The sequence below is a fragment of the Panulirus ornatus genome, chromosome 1 (assembly GCF_036320965.1).
Source record: "Panulirus ornatus isolate Po-2019 chromosome 1, ASM3632096v1, whole genome shotgun sequence".
Taxonomy (NCBI): Eukaryota; Metazoa; Arthropoda; class Malacostraca; order Decapoda; family Palinuridae; genus Panulirus; species Panulirus ornatus.
Window position 1 is genome coordinate 76050897 of NC_092224.1, and position 19067 is coordinate 76069963.

The window sequence follows — 19067 nt, forward strand, 5'->3', positions numbered from 1 at the left end:
TTTCCTTGTGCTACCTCACTAATGCGGAAGACAGCGACAAAGTATGATAAATAGAAAAATATGTATATGTACGAATGTGTGTGTATGTATATATTATGTATATGAGTGGACGGGTCTTTCTTCTGTTTCCTGGTGCTTACTTGCTAATTCGGGAAACAGCAATCAAGTATGATAATAATAATGATAGAATTTAAAGAGTGAGGCAAGAAACAGCAAGCAACAAGACTGCTTAGGTGCTTCAGAAACTTTCATAAGCTTGTTCAGAATCATTTGTGTTTTGCACCTATCCATGCATCCATGTGTTCATCCATCTGTCAATCCTTCTGTCCCTTACGATCATGTATGTATGATATCCAAAGACTTGGTAATTGGATGTCTTGTGCATTTTTTTGAATCGCAGATAAATGTCTACATCGAGGCTGAACCTTGGTTGAAATATAGAAAGGTCAGTGAAAGAAAAAGAAAAGACAAGGGAATGTATTGATGAATTTTGGAGAAGTGCATTATCTTTGTTTTAAAATGTGATGGGTCATAGTTGTTGGGAAACACATGAAAGGGTAGGGAGTTCCAAAGCTTTAAGATGTATGGAAAGAAACAGCTATCAGAATGGCCCACCCTTGAATTGTCAGCAGCCTTTTAGTAATCATGTGACAGATCAGCTTGCTGAGTGTTGTGTGGTCAAGCTAATTTGTGGGGTCACACAAGCAGCCAGTTCTAAGGAGCAAAAGCCTAAAAGGGAAAGTAAAACAACATTATAGTATGGGGTAAGCGGGTCAAGTTTGGAAGTTAGCTTGGGAGAGTTTATAAATTAGATTACTTTCAACTCAACTCAGTTAAGTAAGGATGCAGAACTAGAACCACCCCAGATATGAGAGCAGTTCTCTATACAATGAAATATCAGTCCTCTGTATAAATGGAGCAACTGTTCGGAAGAAAAGAAATTTCAACATCAAACCAGGACTCCCCGTTTCTGAGAAGCAGACTCGGCCATTTCTGTAACGTGGGGTTTCCAAAATAGATTTGATATCTATTATTTTTGTAATTTTCCAAAAGAAGGAACAGAGAAGGGGGCCAGGTGAGGATATTCCCTCAAAGGCCCAGTCCTCTGTTCTTAACGCTACCTCGCTAATGCGGGAAATGGCGAATAGTATGAAAGAAAAGAAAAAAAAGATTACAGTAATAACAAGTATGTTCATGAAGTCAAGAGGGAGGACTGTCAAAGGCAAGTGGAAAGTAGTGAGAAATTTTTGATACAAGAGATGGGTAGAAACTGGACTTGGGAGGTATTAAACTTAACCAGATTTCATTTCCCTCATTGAGATAACCTGTCCAAGTATGAGTTTATTGAGGAGGTTGCATCAAGACAAGGTGCTGATTGAGTGAGAGAAGGAGCAGAACTGAATGACGAAGATTAATGCAGCGTTGAGTCATCAGTAAATATTTGCATTTGGTTATTTGTGGAAGGAAGGAAATCATTGATAAAAAGGAGAAAAAGTGGAAGAGAAAGGAAAGAACCTTGAGGAACACCACAGTTGATTAAGAATTGGGGAGAGGCTGATCCATCAACAACCATGGAGATAGATTGGCCAGAGAGGAACTAGATATGACGGAGCAAAGTGTAGAAGGGAACCCAAAATAGGGGAGCATAGAGATAAGGTATCAATACCAAACCCTGTCAAAAGTCATGGATTCAACAAAGACAGCTACCTAGGATTCTCCTAAATCTTTCAGGAATGTAACCAAACATTAGTAAGACAGGGAAGAGTATCACCAGTGGGTCTTGCCTTACAGAAGCCATACTAGTGATCGGAGAGAAGACTGTGAGATTCAGGATTTTCGAGGAAATAGATGTCAAAACAACAGGATAGTAGTTAGTGGGATTAGAACTATCACCCCTCTTTGGGATGGGATGTACTAATGCATGCTTCCAAAAAGAAGAAAAAGTACTGTGTTCTCTACCTGATTTAGTTTTTGAGGTTGTAGGTCAAGACAGTCTTGTGCATTGAAATGCTATTAGAGTTATTATACAAACAATGTCTAAAGACTGCTTGGATGAGGATGTTAACCAAATTTACACTGGATAGTTTATACATAGTTTTATATCTTACTGAGTTTAGGTCAGGAAATCATTGGTTAAGGTTACTGTATTGTTTCTTTTTAAATGTTAATGAATGCTTGTGTACCCAGCAGTTAATGACTTTAGGATGGACAGTGATCCATCTTGTACCGTATAGAAATATAAAGTTCTACAACTGAATTATATTTGTATGTCTAGTTTCAGTTTTCTGCATTGCAAGGGTAGTGGATCTGAAGATACACACATGAAAGAAAGATGAATATGGAAAGTTTAATGGCAAATTGGTCGACTGAAAACTTCCAGTTATTTTCTGTGGACCCAGCAACATTCATAGATGTTGCATTGCTGAGAGTTGAATGGTGACTGTAATAGATGTGTTTTTTCAACATTTTTAAGTGAGGGAAGCATATGAATTATTGGGAAAAACAGAGTAAAAAACAAAAATTATAATGATCATTAGTTTGGCATCTGGGAGTGTTTGCAGGATATTGATAGTGGAAATGTAGCGATAAGGATTTAAGCTCCAAGACTAATTGATACTTTAGAAAGTTGAAGTGGTTGATGATTTCCATAAATGGGGTAAAAGATGAATCAAATACAACTGTTGTTTCTTCTTTTTTGGGTTATGGAACCTCATTAATAGATGGATTAGCATATCTATCATATCTAACATTAAAGTAAAGGAATGAATATAGCAGTCACACCTGACATGAATTAATGCATTCAGAAGTGTTGATAATCATAGGAATGTATGTTTGATATGTTAAAAAGTCAGTTGATAGAATTTCTAATGGTATATATTGAAAAGTGTGTAATTCTGTCCGTGCAGGGATCCAAAAGCTTCCGTTTGACTACAACAAGATGGATGAATATGAGCGGCAAAAGTATCTAGCCAGGGATTATTACAATGTGTCAGGAGCTGAAGCTGCAAGGACAAGTACTATTAATGTAGAGGAAGTGATAGAGTATCTCAAATCTGTCACTCCAGAGAACTGTAACAGCTTTCCCCCGGATGACTTGGTACTAACAGGTGACATTGGCTATGGGATGGAGAAACAGTTTGAGAATGAAGCTAGGATGGCACTTCGACTTGCAAACTTCCTTAGTTCTTTCCTTCAGGTAAGGTTTCATCCTTGAATATTCTCTCTTTTGATTGATTTTAAGTACATTGTATTTTTATTGCATGATCATAATCATACTGGTATTCAGCTACATTCTGAGTGAATTGTACAATTAGTGTATCAGTTTATCCTTCCATCTCTGTGTAAGCCTCTCCTATCCATTCTTATAGTTGGCTTTTTTTGCTCCATCCAGTCTCATTTAGTTTGTATCTTTATTGCTGTATATCTTCTTGAATTTAATGCTTTGTATTTTATATGTAAGGAATACATTATTGGTGTGTGTGTTTGTGTAAATGTGTTGTAATTGATAACCTCCTGAATTGTTGTAACTATAATGTTTTTACCTGAGTATCATTACAGTGAAACCATTAGGCATATTACACTTTTCACAATATAATTAATAGATGTAATGAATACTACAAGAAGTAGCAAAACATGTTGTTGGTTGCTAAGGATATTCAGTGTATGAATGGATCATGGTGAAGTGCCTGAGGATTGGTCGAATGCATGTATAGTGCCAATGTACAAAGGCAAAGAAGATAAAGGTGAGTATTCAGACTACTGAGGCAAAAGTTTGTTGGGTATTCCTGGAAAATTGTATGGAAGATTATTGACTGAGAGGGGGAAGGCATGTACAAAGCATCAGATTGGGAAGAAGCAGTGTAGTTTCAGAAGTGGTAGAGGATGTGTGGATTAGATGTTTGCTTTGAAGATTGCGTGTGAGAAATACTTAGAAAAACAGAAGGATTTGTATGTAGCATTTATGGATCTGGAGAAGGCTTATGATGGGGTTGGTAGAGATGCTTTGTGCAACGAATGTATGGTGTGGGAGTTAAGCTGCTAGAGGCAGTGAGAAGTTTTTATCAAGGGTGTAAGGCATTTGTATAAGAAGGAAGAAAGGAGAGTGATTGGTTCCCAGTGAAGGTCAATTTGCAACAGGGGTGTGATGTCCCCATGGTTGTTTAATTTGTTTATGAATGGGGTGGTTAGGGAGGCAAATGCAAGTTTTGGAGAGGGATGAGTATGCAGTCTGTTTGGGATGAGAGGGTCTGGGAAGTGAGTCAGTTGTTGTTTGTTGATGATACAGCACTGGTGGCTGATTCGAGTGAGAAATTGCAGAAGTTGGTGACTGAGTTTGAAAAAGTGTGTGAAAGGAGAAAGTTGAAAGTAAATGTTGATAAGAGCAAGTTTTTTAGGTTCAGCTGGGGTGAGGGACAAGTTAGTAGGGATGCACATTTGAATGTAGAAAAATTGGGGGAATTGAAGTGTTTTAGGTACCTGAGAGTTGACTTAGCATCGAATGGAACCATGGAAGTGAAAGTGAGTTTTAGGGTGGGAGAGGGGGCAAAGGCTCTGGGAGCAGTGAAGAATGTTTGGAAAGAGAGAACATTATCTCAGAGAGCATAATTGGGTATGTTTGAAGGGATAGTAGTTCCAACGATATTACATGGTTGTGAGGCATGGGCTGTAGATAGGGTTGTACAGAGGAGGATGGATGCGTTAGAAATGAAATGTTTGAGGACCATATTTGTTGTGAGTTGGTTTGATTAAGTAATGAAAGGGTGATAGAGATGTGTGGAAATAAAAAGATTGTGGATGAGAGAGCAGAAGAGGGTCTGTTTAAATGGTTTGGACATATGAAGAGAGTGAGCAAGGAAAGATTGACAAAGAGGATACATGAGTCAGAGGTGGAGGGAACAAGGAGAATTGGGAGACCAGATTGGAGGTGGAAGGATGGAATGAAAAAAGATTTTGAGCATTTGGGGCCTGAACTTACCGGAGGGTGAGAGGTGTTCAAGGAATAGAGTGAATTGGAAGGATGAGGTATACCGGGGTTGATGTGCTGTCAATGGACTGAATCAGGGCATGTGAAATGTCTGGGGTAAACCATGGAAAGGTTTGTGGGGTCTGGATGTGGATGTGGAGGTGTGGTTTTGGTGCATTACACATGACAGCTAGAGACTGAGTGTAAATGAACGTGGCCTTTTTTGTCTGTTTTCATGGCACTTGCTTGCTGAAGCAAGGGGTAGTGATGCTGTTTCTTGTAGGGTGGGGTAGCGCCAGGAATGGATGAAAGGAAGCAAGTATGAATATGTACATGTGTATATATGTATATGTCTATGTATGGATATGTATATGTTTATTTTTTTTTTTTCATGCTGTTTGCCATTTCCCGCCTCAGCGAGGTAGCATTAAGAACAGAGGACTGGGCCTCTGAGGAAACATCCTCACCCGGCCCCCTTCTCTGTTTATATGCTTATATGTCATTTATATGTGCGTGTATGGGCCGTTCTTCATGTGTTTCCTGGCACTACCTTACCGATACGGGAAACGACGATCAAGTATAATAAATAAATATGTATATTTAGTAAAATACTTTGGGTTTGATATTTCATCATTCTCATCAGTTTCAGGTGAATATAATGGAAATTTAATTTGGTGGTTTGTGTATTTTTCTCTACATTTATCTTTGCTTTTAAGTGATTCTGTACACTTATATTTATCCTTTTGTGTGATGGTTACGTATTTCTAATGGAATGTTTGTATACCAAGATAAAATCAAGTTTGAAATATCAAGAGTACTAAATATTAACTCAGTTTTCTACATATAACTGATTATTTTGAAGTAACCCCTGAAGTATGATTACACTGTGAAAGGATTAAGCTGTTGGTACATTAGGGACCTCTTGCTGTGAAAGAGTATGTTTTTACGTCTTGTGTAAGTTACTGTTTTCTCATCTTACTTTCTTATCTACATACTTCGTTGGGGTGTTTTCAAATGATTGATATTAGTTTAATGGCTAACTTTTCTTTTTTCATTGTTTTTAGTTAATGAGAATTAGTGATGACTGCATAGTGAGTCAGCACTTCGGTGGTTGACAACTTGCTCTCATCTAACCCAAGAAGCTGTCTTTTCTTTCTGCCTCACCCATGTGTAGACTATTGGCATTCTGTCCACAAACATACAATCTCTCCATGCCATACATAACACTCAACAACACTCAACTCGCACTGCTCATTCTTCGTAATTCTAAATATCAAGTATATATTATGTCATAGTACTAACAGCCTCTGTGATTTTTGTGGTGATGGTGTATATATTTAGCAATTTTCATTTTACATTATATGTTGATAAGATGTGTTGAGACACATTCATTGTCATTTTACAATTCCTTATGTCTTTTTCAGTGCTACATTGGTGGGTCATATGATGATTCTTTGATTTTAACCAGATTTCTTATACTTCATAGATTGTGGACCATAATGAAATCTTCTCGGATGTGCGTGTGGTTGACCGGCCCCTGACAGAAGATCAGATGATGGGTGAAGTGTTGTCAATCATCCTTGGCAACAGCAGGGTGAGTTCTTCCCTTTTCATTTCTAAATGTAGATCATGTGTGTGTATAATTCCGGTGAAGGTGGGTTTGCATCAGGAATTTATACCTAGCATTGAGGGTTGATTTGCATCATGCAGGAATATGGGGGATACTATGTCAGTTGACAGAAGATTATCTTAATGTAAGGAAGCATTTGGTAGAAGTAGTAGGTAGGAGCAGCAGGCAGAAGCAGCAGGTTGGAACATTAGGGTGACACTTTAGTAGTAGTAGTCAGTAGAAACATTGGTAGGAGCTAGAGTTGCTCTCTGCCAGTGGCCTGTTAAGGATGAGGCGCTAAAGGCTGTGAAGCGTCTCTGGAGTTCACCAGCTATGGAGGGACTTCTTGCTGTGGCCATCTCCTTAAGGGAGTTCCTGAAGGGAATGGGCAGAACATACATAGATCGATAGAGAACGCATGTCCGAAGAACATTTTCAAAGCAGGTGGAGGTCGCCAGTGGTGTGCTGCAGGGTTCTAGTACCATTATTCCTCTTGATCTATGTAAATGACTTAGCTGGAGGTATGGGCTCTTGAAAGATTTTGCGCTTGATGCACAACTCATGAAGGAAGTGAAAAGTGTGGAAGGTTGCGTCAACTTACAAGGGGACCTAAACAGACTGCAAAGTTGATCTGATACATGATCATTGAACTTCAACGCAAGTAAATGTAAAGTAGTTAGGATGGGACAAATTGAAAGAAGGCCTCAAAATGAATATTATGTAGCATGAAATAAGCTGTAGGAATCTGTATATGAGAGGGACTTGGGAGTTGACATTGTCCCTAACCTGTTTGTTACCAGAGTCCTACAGTAGGGGACTAGTAAAGGAGACAGACTGTCTTTTGGCAAAAACTAGGATAGTATTTAAGTAAATGGATAAGAAAATGTGCAGCAAATTGGTTGTTTTATTTTAGGCCAAAATTAGATTGTGCTTCTCGGGTTGGTCAGTGCACAGAAAGGAACACAGAGATAACAGAGAAGGTACAGAGGAGGGCAACAGAGATGATACCGGAATTAATACTTAAATGACAGAGAATGGCAATAGACCTTGAATTGACCCACTATGTAAGAGCGAATAGTTAGGGGTGGCTTGTTCACAACCTTTAAGTTTTTAAACCAGATTGATGATGTACATATTGAAATTTTTTTTTAAGGAGCAGGGATAGAAAAGAGAGTAGAACATGAAATTAAGCAAGAAACTTGTGAAAAACTACATAAAGAAGTATTTTTATACTATAAGAATGGTGGATGAATGGTTAGTGCAGATGCCATATTAAAGTTTAAAATGTATGATAGTAGAAATTGCCCTAAGAGTTTAAAACTCCCTCCCTGTATAGTACAGATAGGTAATTACATACGTACATACATCTGGTCCCCTTTTAACATTGGAGCTTTGTTAGCAGCTTTGATAGATAGTGAATAACATGTTAACTTAGGATTCAATGGGATGAGGGAAGGTTACATTCTTGGGGTAGATATCTCACTTTTATTTCTTCTTAAAAAAGTGGATATAAAAGAAACTGTACTATAGTTAAGATTGTTAATGTAAGTAGTTGAATGAAAAATTAGCAGAACATGTTGCATTTGATCAAAGTATATGTATGTTGTATAGCACTAATAACTCACTTTAGAGAGGGATACATTTTTGACTGGCAACCCACCCAACCCTATACTCATTTCTATGACAAGCAATGATAATTGTAGATTTATGATTATAATTTGTGAAAGCAGTACAAAAGTGACAAGAGCATTCACCAGTAAAAGCAGACACACAGGCTTGGGTGTGTGCATTGGTGAAGGATCGTGGTCAGTTCTAATTGGAGTGAGGAGAGGGTGATATGCAATATGGTCAAAGAAATTCCTTGAATTTCTTAAGATCAATCAAAAAAATTGCTGAAAGGGCCATAGATGTGCTAGATTTGGTTTATATTCCCTGATTTGACTGTAGCAAGTTTGGCTTTTGTTTGTTGGAGATCCTCACTAATATCTTACTTATATGAATTCCATCACATTTGTGGTGAACAGTTTAAGGAAGGATGTAATATGCAATAATGAACCATGAATTAGATAGCAGTAAAGAAAGCCTCTTGTGAGTGCCCTTTGTGTGGAATGAGCAAGTAGGAGGGAGATGGGGTTTACCCCCCTCCCCATCCACTTCCCTTCTGTATCAATACTACTTTTGATTATTTCACATTGTTGGTTATCATTGGTAATATATAGAATGTACTTTACATCTGCTTAATGTCAAGTTCAAAAGGGAAGATATTTACACAATAACAACTATTCAGAAAAGCTATTTGTTTGGACCCATAGTTGAGGTGTGAGTGAGCAGGAGAGATGGAGGGAGGAATGAGCAACTAGTGTTACTGCATTTACTCTTCTGCCTGCTTTCCCTTCGCCAGTAGCCCACTGTGACCTAAGGTTTTCATTGCAGCCCTGCTGATGGAATTGACTGTTTACTTTTAGTGCTTTTTTTTTTTTTTTTTCTCTCGCTGTCTCCCGCGTTTGCGAGGTAGCTATATGCGAGGTTGCCATATGCAATAATAATTTTTAACCAGATCACTGCGGCTAGCTAGATTTATGGCCTTCCCCCTGTTTGGCAGTAATTACAAAAATTTTAATGAATTGTTGAGCATACTTAGTAATAAAATTGATCATGTAATGTCTCCTGTTTGCGACAGAGGAGGACTTCGCTGGATTTGGCTGACCTTATGCTAACAACATATGTATTTTCAAGTTTATGTAGTACTTTCAGCACTGCCAGACACATGATGTAATAACAGGATATCTTGTATTCACTGTCACTCATAATTATCTTGTAAAAGCATAGTAATAGCTACATATGGGTAACTTTTTACATAACTTAAAGATATTCTTGTTAAAAGTAATTATCAAGATACTTATGATTTACTATGTGTATTTGAACAGAGTGTTGCATTCAGGAGAGCTTATGCTATAAGACTTCTCCGCAGCACTAACCTCTTATATGTTCATAAATCTTGAAATGGCATGAACTCCATTTGGAAGTTTGTGCATATATATATATTCAAGAATTTGCTAGATTTTCTGCAACTTTTATGTCCTCCAGCAAATAGTTTTTTGAAAACGAAGTGAATAACTCTCAGTTGAATAAAGCAGTCATAAGGCATGAGGATTATCATAGAGAACTTTGCACTTTTGAGTGATTTGGATTTTAAATTTGATGACAAATAGCACTCATACCTGGTTAAAAAAGAGAGATATACATAAGTATACATATGTAAGTAGGAGAGATGGCCAGAGAGCATTATTGGATTATGTGTTAATGTGCTGAGAAGGGCAACTGGAGGGATGTATGATCATTATCTTGTGGAGGCGAGGGTGAAGATTTGTCGAGGTTTTCAGAAAAGAAGAGAGAATGTAGGGGTGAAGAGTAAGTGAGCTTGGAAAGGAGACTTGTGTGAGGAAGTACCAGGAGAGATTGAGTGCAGAATGGATAAAGGTGAGAGCAAATGATGTAAGGGGAGTGGGGGAGGAATGGGATGTATTTAGGGAAGCAGTGATGGCTTGCACAAAAGATACCTGTAGCATGAGAAAGTTGGAAGGTGGGCAGATTAGAAAGGGTACTGAGTGGTGGGATGAAGGAGTAAGATTGTTAGTGAAAGAGAAGAGAGAGGCATTTGGACGATTTTTGCAGGGAATTAGTACAAATGATCGGGAGATGTGTTAAAGAAAGTGGCAAGAGGTCAAGAGAAAGGTGCAAGAGGTGAAAAAGAGGGTAAATGAGAGTTTGGGTGAGAGAGTATCATTAGATTTTAGGAAGAATAAAAAGATGTTTTGGAAGGAGGTAGATATGGCGTGTAAGACAAGAGACCAGTGGGAACATCGGTGAAGGGGGCCAGTGGGGAAATGATAACAAGTAATGGTGATGCAAGAAGGAGATGAAGTGAGTATTTTGAAGATTTGTTGAATGTGTTTGATGATAGAGTGGTAGATATAGGGTGTTTTGGTCGAGGTGGTGTGAGAAGTGAGAGGGGCAGGGAGAATGGTTTGGTAAACAGAGAAGAGGAAGTGAAAGCTTTGCAGAAGATGAAAGCCAGCAAGGTGGTGGGTTTGGATGGTATTGCTGTGGAATTTATTAGAAAAGGAGGTGAATGTTGTTGACTGGTTGGTGAGGATATTCAGTGTATGTATGGTTCATGGTGAAGTGCCTGAGGATTGGCGGAATGCATGCATTGCCATTGTACAAAGGCAAAGGAGATAAAGTTGACTGTTCAAATTACAGAGGTATAAGTTTGTTGAGTATTTCTGGGAAATTATATGGGAGGGTATTGATTGAGAGGGTGAAGGCATGTACAGAGCATCAGATTGGTGAAGAGCAGTGTGGTTTCAGAAGTGGTAGAGGATGTGTGGATCAGGTGTTTGCTTTGAAGAATGTATGTGAAAAATACTTAGAAAAACAGATGGATTTGTATGTAGCATTCATGGATGTGGAGAAGGCATATGATAGAGTTGATAGAGATGCTTTATGGAAGGTGTTAAGAGTATATGGTGTGGAGGGTAAGTTACTAAAAGCAGTGAAAAGTTTTTATTGAGGATGTAAGGCATGTGTACGAGTGGGAAAGGAACGTGACTGGTTCCCAGTGAATTTCGGTTTGCAGTAGGGGGTGCGTGATGTCTCCATGGCCGTGGTTGTTTAATTTGTATATGGATGGGGTTGTTAGGGAGGTGAATGCAAGAGTTTTGGAGAGAGGGGCAAGTATGCAGTCTGTTGTGGATGAGAGGGCTTGGGAAGTAAGTCAGTTGTTGTTCGCTGATGATACAGCACTAGTGGCTGATTCAGGTGAGAAACTACAGAAGTTGATGAATGAGTTTGGTAAAGTGTGCGAAAGAAGAAAGCTGAGAATAAATGTGAATAAGAGCAAGGTTATTAGATTCAGTAGGGTTGAGGGACAAGTTAATTGGGAGGTAAGTTTGAATGGAGAAAAACTGGAGGAAGTGAAGTGTTTTAGATATCTGGGAGTGAATTTGGCAGCAAATGGAACCATGGAAGCGGAAGTGAGTCACAGGGTGGGGGAGGGTGCGAACGTTCTGGGGGCGTTGAAGAATGTGTGGAAGGCGAGAACATTATCTCGGAGAGCAAAAATGGGTATGTTTGAAGGAATAGTGGTTCCAACAATGTTGTATAGTTGTGAGGCGTAGGCTATAGATAGGGTTGTGCGAGGGAGGGTGGATGTGTTGGAAATGAGATGTTTGAGGACAATATGTGGTGTGAGCTGGTTTGATCAAGTAAGTAATGAAAGGGTAAGAGAGATGTGTGGTAATAAGAAGAGTGTGGTAGATAGATCAGAAGTGTTTATTGAAATGGTTCGGTCATATGGAGAGAATGAGTGAGGAAAGATTGACAAAGAGGTGGAGGGAACGAGAAGTGGTAGACCAAATTGGAGGTGGAAGGGTTAAGTGAAAAAGATTTTGAGTGATTGGGGCATGAACATACAGGGGGGTGAAAGGTGTACAAGGAATAGAGTGAATTGGAACGATGTGGTATACTGGGGTCAATGTGCTGTCAATGAATTGAACTAGGTCATGTGAAGCGTCTCGGGTAAACCATGGAAAGTTTTGTGGGGCCTGGATGTGGAAAGGGAGCTGTGGTTTGGTTGCATTACACATGACAGCTAGAGACTGAGTGTGAATGAATGTGGCCATTGTTATCTTTTCTTTGTGCTACCTCATGCTTGCATGGGGGGAGGGGGTTGCCATTTCATGTGTGGCGGGATGGCAGAGGGAATGGATGAAGGCAGCATGTATGAATATATAAATATGTATATATGTCTGTGTATGTATATGTATGTTTATGTTGAAATGTATAGGTATGTATATGTGCATGTGTGGGCGTTTATGTATATACATGTGTATGTGGGTGGGCTGGGCCATTCTTTCGTCTGCTTCCTTGCACTACTTCGCTAACGCGAGAGACAGCAACAAAGTATAATAAATAAATATATGATATAACACTCATACCCATCTGGGTATTAGGGGGGTTAGAGATAGCTGCTTAGTGAGCCAGCACTTCATTGGTTGTTAAGTTGCACTCCTTTGATCCAGGTAGCTGTCTTTTCTTTTTACCTCCCCTACATGTGGACTGCTGGCTTTCTGTCCACAAACATATATAATCTCCAATCGTGTCACGCAGAACACCTGACAGCACTTAACTCACACAGCTTGTTTAATGAATAAATATATGATATAGCACTCATACCCATCTGGGTATCAGGAGGGTTAGTGATAGTTGCTTTGTGAGCTAGCACTTCATTGGTTGTTAAGTTGCACTCCTTTGATCCAGGTAGCTGTCTTTTCCTTTTGCCTCACCTACACGTGGACTGCTGGCTTTGTGTCCACAAACATATATAATCTCCAATTGTGTCACGCAGAACACTTGACAACATTTAAACAGCTCATTCTTCATAACTCTAGATTTGCTGTGGTTAGTACTATGTGCTAGACCTGCCTTTTGGCAAAATGGCTGGAGCAATGGATAGAAGTAGTAGGCTGGAACATTTAGGTAAAAAACATTAGGTGGAAGTAGTAGGTAGGAACATTAGATAGTAGTAGTCATGAGGAACATTAGGTAAGAGCCTCTGCGAACACTGTGCTAGACTGGCCCCCTGCCATTGGCCTGTTAAGGGTAAGGCATTAAAGGCTGAGAAGTGGCACTGGAATTCGCTAGTTATGGAGACTCTGTTGCCTTAGTCACCTTCTTGAGGGAGTTACTGAAGGGAGCAAGCATCAGAGATAGATAGAATATTTGACTGAAAAGAGTATATTTTGTTTGATAACATAAAACGGTGTGTAAGGACAGTGTAAGGACACATTGTATCATATTGAGCTTTTCACTTTTTGAGTGATTTAGGTGATGAATTTAATCACAAACAGTAGTTATTTTCTCATGAATTTCAAAATGGTTTTTCTTAAAAGTTATGATTTCAGTGACTATTTTTGAATGAAAGTGAATTTATGATATTTAATATTATAGAACAGCAGATATGTATGATCAAAGGAGTTTTGTTTGATGAAGCAATCAAAAAAGCTTTTTCTGACAATTTTTTTATTGTCATTACATGTCATTATTTCAAAAAGGCAGTGAAATAGACATAACCATTTCACTGGTCACTGGTGTAAATGTCTGAAATATTTGACATACATATACATTTATTTTGTTTTTTGAGAGACTAAAAGATTTATGATAATTTAAAAGATTTAGAATGATTATAAAAATATAGTATGCTGTATACTATATCATATAGCTCAAAGGGGATGACCCCCTTTAAACCCCTCCCCCACCTTGTGAATATGATTCTGGATAGGAGGGAACTTTTTATTATTATAATTGATATATCTTTTCAGATTTGGGCTTCAGGAATGTATTGGGACCGTAGCAAGTTTCCCAACCAAACTCTCTTTGCTCCATTAGCTTATAAGACAACACTAAATACTCGCAAATTTGAAATGGAGGATCTTGCACGACTAAACTCTACACATGACTCCTATATCAACAAGCCTTGGTTCAGGTATGATGGTTTTACTTTTTTAGTTGACCATAGTCATTCTTCTCTGTAATTACATTTTAGTACTGTACAGGGAAGGAGTTTTACGCATGTAGCTCTTTTTATAGAATGTACGTTACAACAGCGTAGCCTAAGATCAGTGTGCCACACTTACCTGTATTGAGTTAGGCAGTACTTAATGAAAATCTACCAGAAAATCTGGTGATTTGGCCTTGAAGTGGTGGTTAATTGGGATGGAGCAGAATAAGGTTTACTGGAAAGGAGAGAGATTGGTACTAAGGTTGTCTGTGTTATCCCTTGAATTATGTGATTCAGCATCTGTTTCATCAGGAGGTGGAAGAGAAGATTGCTCAGGCCTTTTGAAGAAGATAGCCAGTTTTATTTGTGTGGTATGCTTCTTTTTCTTTATGTAAACATGTAGCTGTATAAAACGTTTCCAGATATATAAGAAACCAAGCAATTAACTTGTTCAAAAAGTTGTCATATGTCAGAAAAGTCAGAGAGTTATGGGTGAATGGAATAAGTCAAACAATCTATCTATCTACCTGTTTATATTTCTGACTCCCGTTCCCTCCAGGAACTCTCTGAAGGAGGTTGCCACAGCAAAATTCTGCATAACTTAGTGCTGCTTCTTGTCCTTTAGTGATTCACCTTTAACAGGCCTGTGGCAGAGGGCAACTCTAGCACAGTGTTTGCAGAGGCTCCTACCTAATGTTCCTACTGACTTCTTAATATGTTGCCCTAATCTTCCAACCTACTACTGCCAAATGGTCCAGCCTAATGTTCCTACCTACAACTTCTATCTAATGCTCTAGCCCAATGTTCCTGCCTTTAACTTTTGTCAATTGCTTCTGCCATTATGTCAAAAGGCAAGGCTATCGCATAGCACTCACATCAGGAAAATCTAGAGTTGTGAAGAATGAGTTGCATGAGTTAATTGATATCCAGTGATATGTATGACAAGGAGAGATTGTATTTATATGGACAGAATGCTAACAGTCCATATCTACGTAAGGTAGAAAGAAAAGACTGTTTTTTGGGTCAGAAGAGTACAACTTGTCAACCACAGAAGTGATGGCTCATAAAGCAGCCATCACTAACCCACCTGATACCTAGGCAAGTAGTACTCACTGTTAATGTACCTCCCTGATCATTAGCTGCCTACCAGCTATGACCTACAGGAATAAGTCAAACAATGAAATTGCAAATGTAGGCACCATACAAAAGTTAAAAGTGTTGTATAACAACAAAATCTAAGAGGTGAGCCCCATAAATGTAGAATTATATCATATATTGCAAGTATCTGTAAATACAGACAACTGAATGCAGACAAAGAAACAGTCCTGCAAAAATCAGACACTGAGATAGACTGAGAAACAAACAGACACTACTTAATGGGAATGGATGTAAAGAATTCTATGACCATTGAAGGGAACATACTTCTTGATCTGAAGTAGATCCACCTCCACCTAGAGCTACTCACTATCATCTCACCTTCACTGGGTGAGTGGTTCTCAGTGAAGGTGAATCTGTATCAAAGACTTGTGATATCAGTTAGGTTGCTTAATCTTTTATGGACATGGGAATGAGGGAGATCATTACTGAGGATGTGGCATGGAAGGCACTGGAGGTGAATCAGTTACTCATATAGATGATACAGCTTCGGTGATATACCTAAGAGAGAAACTCCAGAAGCTGATGATGGAGCTTGGGAAGAGTGTGCAAAAGCTGAAAGTGAATGTGAACAAATTTAAGATTATGAGATGCTGCATTTCAGTGAGACAGGGTGGTTTGAAAAGTTTGAATGGGGAGGAGTGAAGGAATTGGAGTCCTTTAGGTATCTTTGATTAGACTTGGTGGGAGATGGAACATGGGGACTGAAGTGAGTTTTATGGTGATCCTGGAAAGGGAGCTGTGGTTTTGGTGCATTACACATGACAGCTAGAGACTGAGTGTGAACAAATGTGACCTTTGTTGTCTTTTCCTTGCGCGTGCGTAGGGGGAGGGTGGTGCCATTTCATGTGTTATGGGGTGGCAACGGGAATGGATGAAGGCAGCATTATACATATGAATATGTTCATGTGTATGTATGTATATGTCTCTGTATGTATATGTATGTATACGTTGAAATGTATTGGTATGTATATGTGCATGTGTGGGCATTTATGTATATACATGTGTATGTGGGTGGGTTGGGCCTTTCTTTTAGTCTGTTTCCTTGTGCTACCTCGCTAAGGCAGGAGACAGCCACTAAGTATGATAAATAAATAGATAACTGGCAGCACTGTTGGTATGTGCATTAAGGATTGTCTGGTAAAACACAAATGAGTATGTTTAAAGGCAGAGTCAAATTGACAGTGTTGTATAGATGTGAGTCTTGAGCCGTTAATGCTTATCATGTAAAGAATAACATTATCGAAAGCTGTGTCAAGTAAGTGCAGTATTGTTGAGAGAACTGACCTGGGTCTGCTGAAATGATTCAAACATATGGTAAGGATATGTAAAGAACGACTAAGAGGATCTGTCTGTCTATCTATATCTCTGACACCTGTTCCTAGCTGAAACTCCCTCAAGGGGATGGCTGCAGCAATAGTCTCCATAACTATTTAGCTCCAGTGCCACTTCTTGGTGCCTCACCTTTAGCAGGCCACTGGCAGAGGCTTCTACCTAATGTTCCTAGCTGATGTTCCTACATACTGCTACTAAGGGGATCTAAAGTCAGAAAAGGAGGCTGAAAGGTGGAGAGGAAGACCAAGGAGATGGAAGGATGGAGTGAAAGAGGCTTTGGGTTATTAGGGCCTGATGATTCTGGAGGGTGAAAGACTGAGATAGAATGAATCAGTTATAATGTGGAGTATGGGCATGATGTGCTGTCATAGGGCTGAATCAGGGCAAATGAAGTGGTCAAATTTATTATGGAATAGTCTATGGGGTTTGCCTTTGGATGATGGCCTTTAGTTTCTGCACATTATACAGTATATGAGTATATGACAGGTTAGAGTAGATGTATGCAAAAGAGGCCAATTTCCATCTATAACTGATTCTACCTGATTACAACAGGAGGAATTGTTTTTTCTTATTAAAGCTTGGCTTATAAGCAACTAATTAATGAAGAAAAGTAGGGATTTTGTCCGATGAAAAGAGATTAAGCCAGTACGACAAACTAACACAAGATAAACCTAGTGCTGGGGTCAGTGACCTTCCACTTTTTCCTCTATAACCACCAGTATGATAATAAGCTTTCACACTTTATAGAATCATTGTAAGATATAGGGACTTAATTTTTGCACTCTTGTTTGATGAATATACTTCAAGGTGGAAAGGTTTTTCAAACAGGTGCATGGCCATAATAAATGTTTAAACTGTTGAAGGAAACAGGGAAAACAATTCTTTATCCTTTCACTGTGGACATTGTGTATGCTGAGTATTCTCAAATATTTTAAAGAAATATACCTCAAGTTTATTGTAATGATAAACTTTTTCTTCATGCATGATAACTGTTTCCCATGTTAGTGAGATAGTGCCAGGAACAGATGAAGAAAGGCCGCATACACTCACATCCACGCTCTAACTGTCTTGTGCAGTGCACAATAGTTAACTAGTTGGTAGGCTGCCAATGACAAGGGAGGTATATTAAGAGAACTATTCTCATAGGTATTGGTAAGATTAGTGATGCCTGCATAGCGAACCAGCACTTGATTGGTTGTCAAGTTGCACTCTTCTGACCCAGATAGTTGTCCTTTCTTTCTGCCTCATCCCCATGTGGATTACTGGCATTCTGTCTACAAATATACAGTACCTCCTTGTCATACATAACACTTGACAACACTTAAGTAACACAGTTCATTCTTCGTAACTCTTGATTTATTTAATGGTGAGCACCATGCACGAGCCTGCTTTTGGGGAAAATGTTAGGAGCAATAGTTGAAATTGATAGGTTGAGCACTTAGGCAGGAACATTAGGTACTTAGGCAGGAACATTAAGTAAAAACATTGGGACGAAGTTGTAGGTAGGAACATTAGGCAGGAGCTTTAGGTAGTAGTAGTCAGTTGGAACATTAGGGTTAGACAGGAGCTCATGCAAGCACTGCACTAGAGTTGCCCTCTGCCAGTGGTCTGCTAAGGGTGAGGCACGAAAGGCTAAAAAGCGGCACTGGAGTTCACTAGTTATGGAAACTCTACTGCCCTGGCCACCCCCTTGAGTGAGTTCCAGTTGGGAACAGGCATCAGAGATATAGATAGACAGAACATAATTTTCAAAATGAAATGCTATACAGGACAACCTATTGAGGCATTGTATATGTCTACTCTGGGTCCATTGATTTATTCTGATATGCTGCCAGGCATATGTAATGATATATGTGATATTTTTATAAGTGTTTTTGTCACAAACAAATTTGATTACTTTTGGTTTTCATAAGTACTGTTTATTGTCTTGTAGGAGTGTTTCATCTATATGAATATTTAAAGAAGCATGACAGCTCAGATCTTGTACAGTCTTCCATGATATCTCCATATATAATAAGCAGTGTAAGGGAAAATTATGCTGTAGAGTCAGGAAACAATGCTTAGGATGCTACTACAAACATTGATGGCTGTGTATATTCACCTCAGCTGAAGTGAACATGAAAAAGAATGATCAGGGCATGTATGCTGCAGAAGCAGTGAACTGAAAAGAAAAATTCATTATGGCACATATGCCCCATCCACAGTGAATAGGTTATTGAAATTAAAGAATAAGTGAAAATTTGAAAAAGCAACAAGTGATAAAGTTTGACAGTGTTATATTTGATAACATTTGACTAGCATGACTTATAATCCTAATTAGTTATATGCACACTTCAAACACAAATTTGTTGAATATGATTTGTCAGTTTTCACTGCTTTATGTACTTGTGTAACAGTTGGTCTTGTGAATGTGTTGATTTCACAGTTATTGGAAAAAATATCCT

At 38.8% G+C, this 19067-nt stretch overlaps 1 protein-coding gene across 2 annotated transcripts in view; it reads left to right on the plus strand.

Moving 5' to 3' along the window:
- Positions 1-19067, plus strand: part of LOC139749831 (uncharacterized) — a 275451-nt gene that overhangs the window by 237821 nt on the left and 18563 nt on the right. For both annotated transcript variants that reach the window (XM_071664142.1, XM_071664132.1), the window contains 3 exons: positions 2907-3196; positions 6450-6557; positions 13955-14118. In XM_071664142.1, the coding sequence (XP_071520243.1) occupies positions 2907-3196; positions 6450-6557; positions 13955-14118 (562 nt within the window). The remainder of the gene's footprint in view (positions 1-2906; positions 3197-6449; positions 6558-13954; positions 14119-19067) is intronic.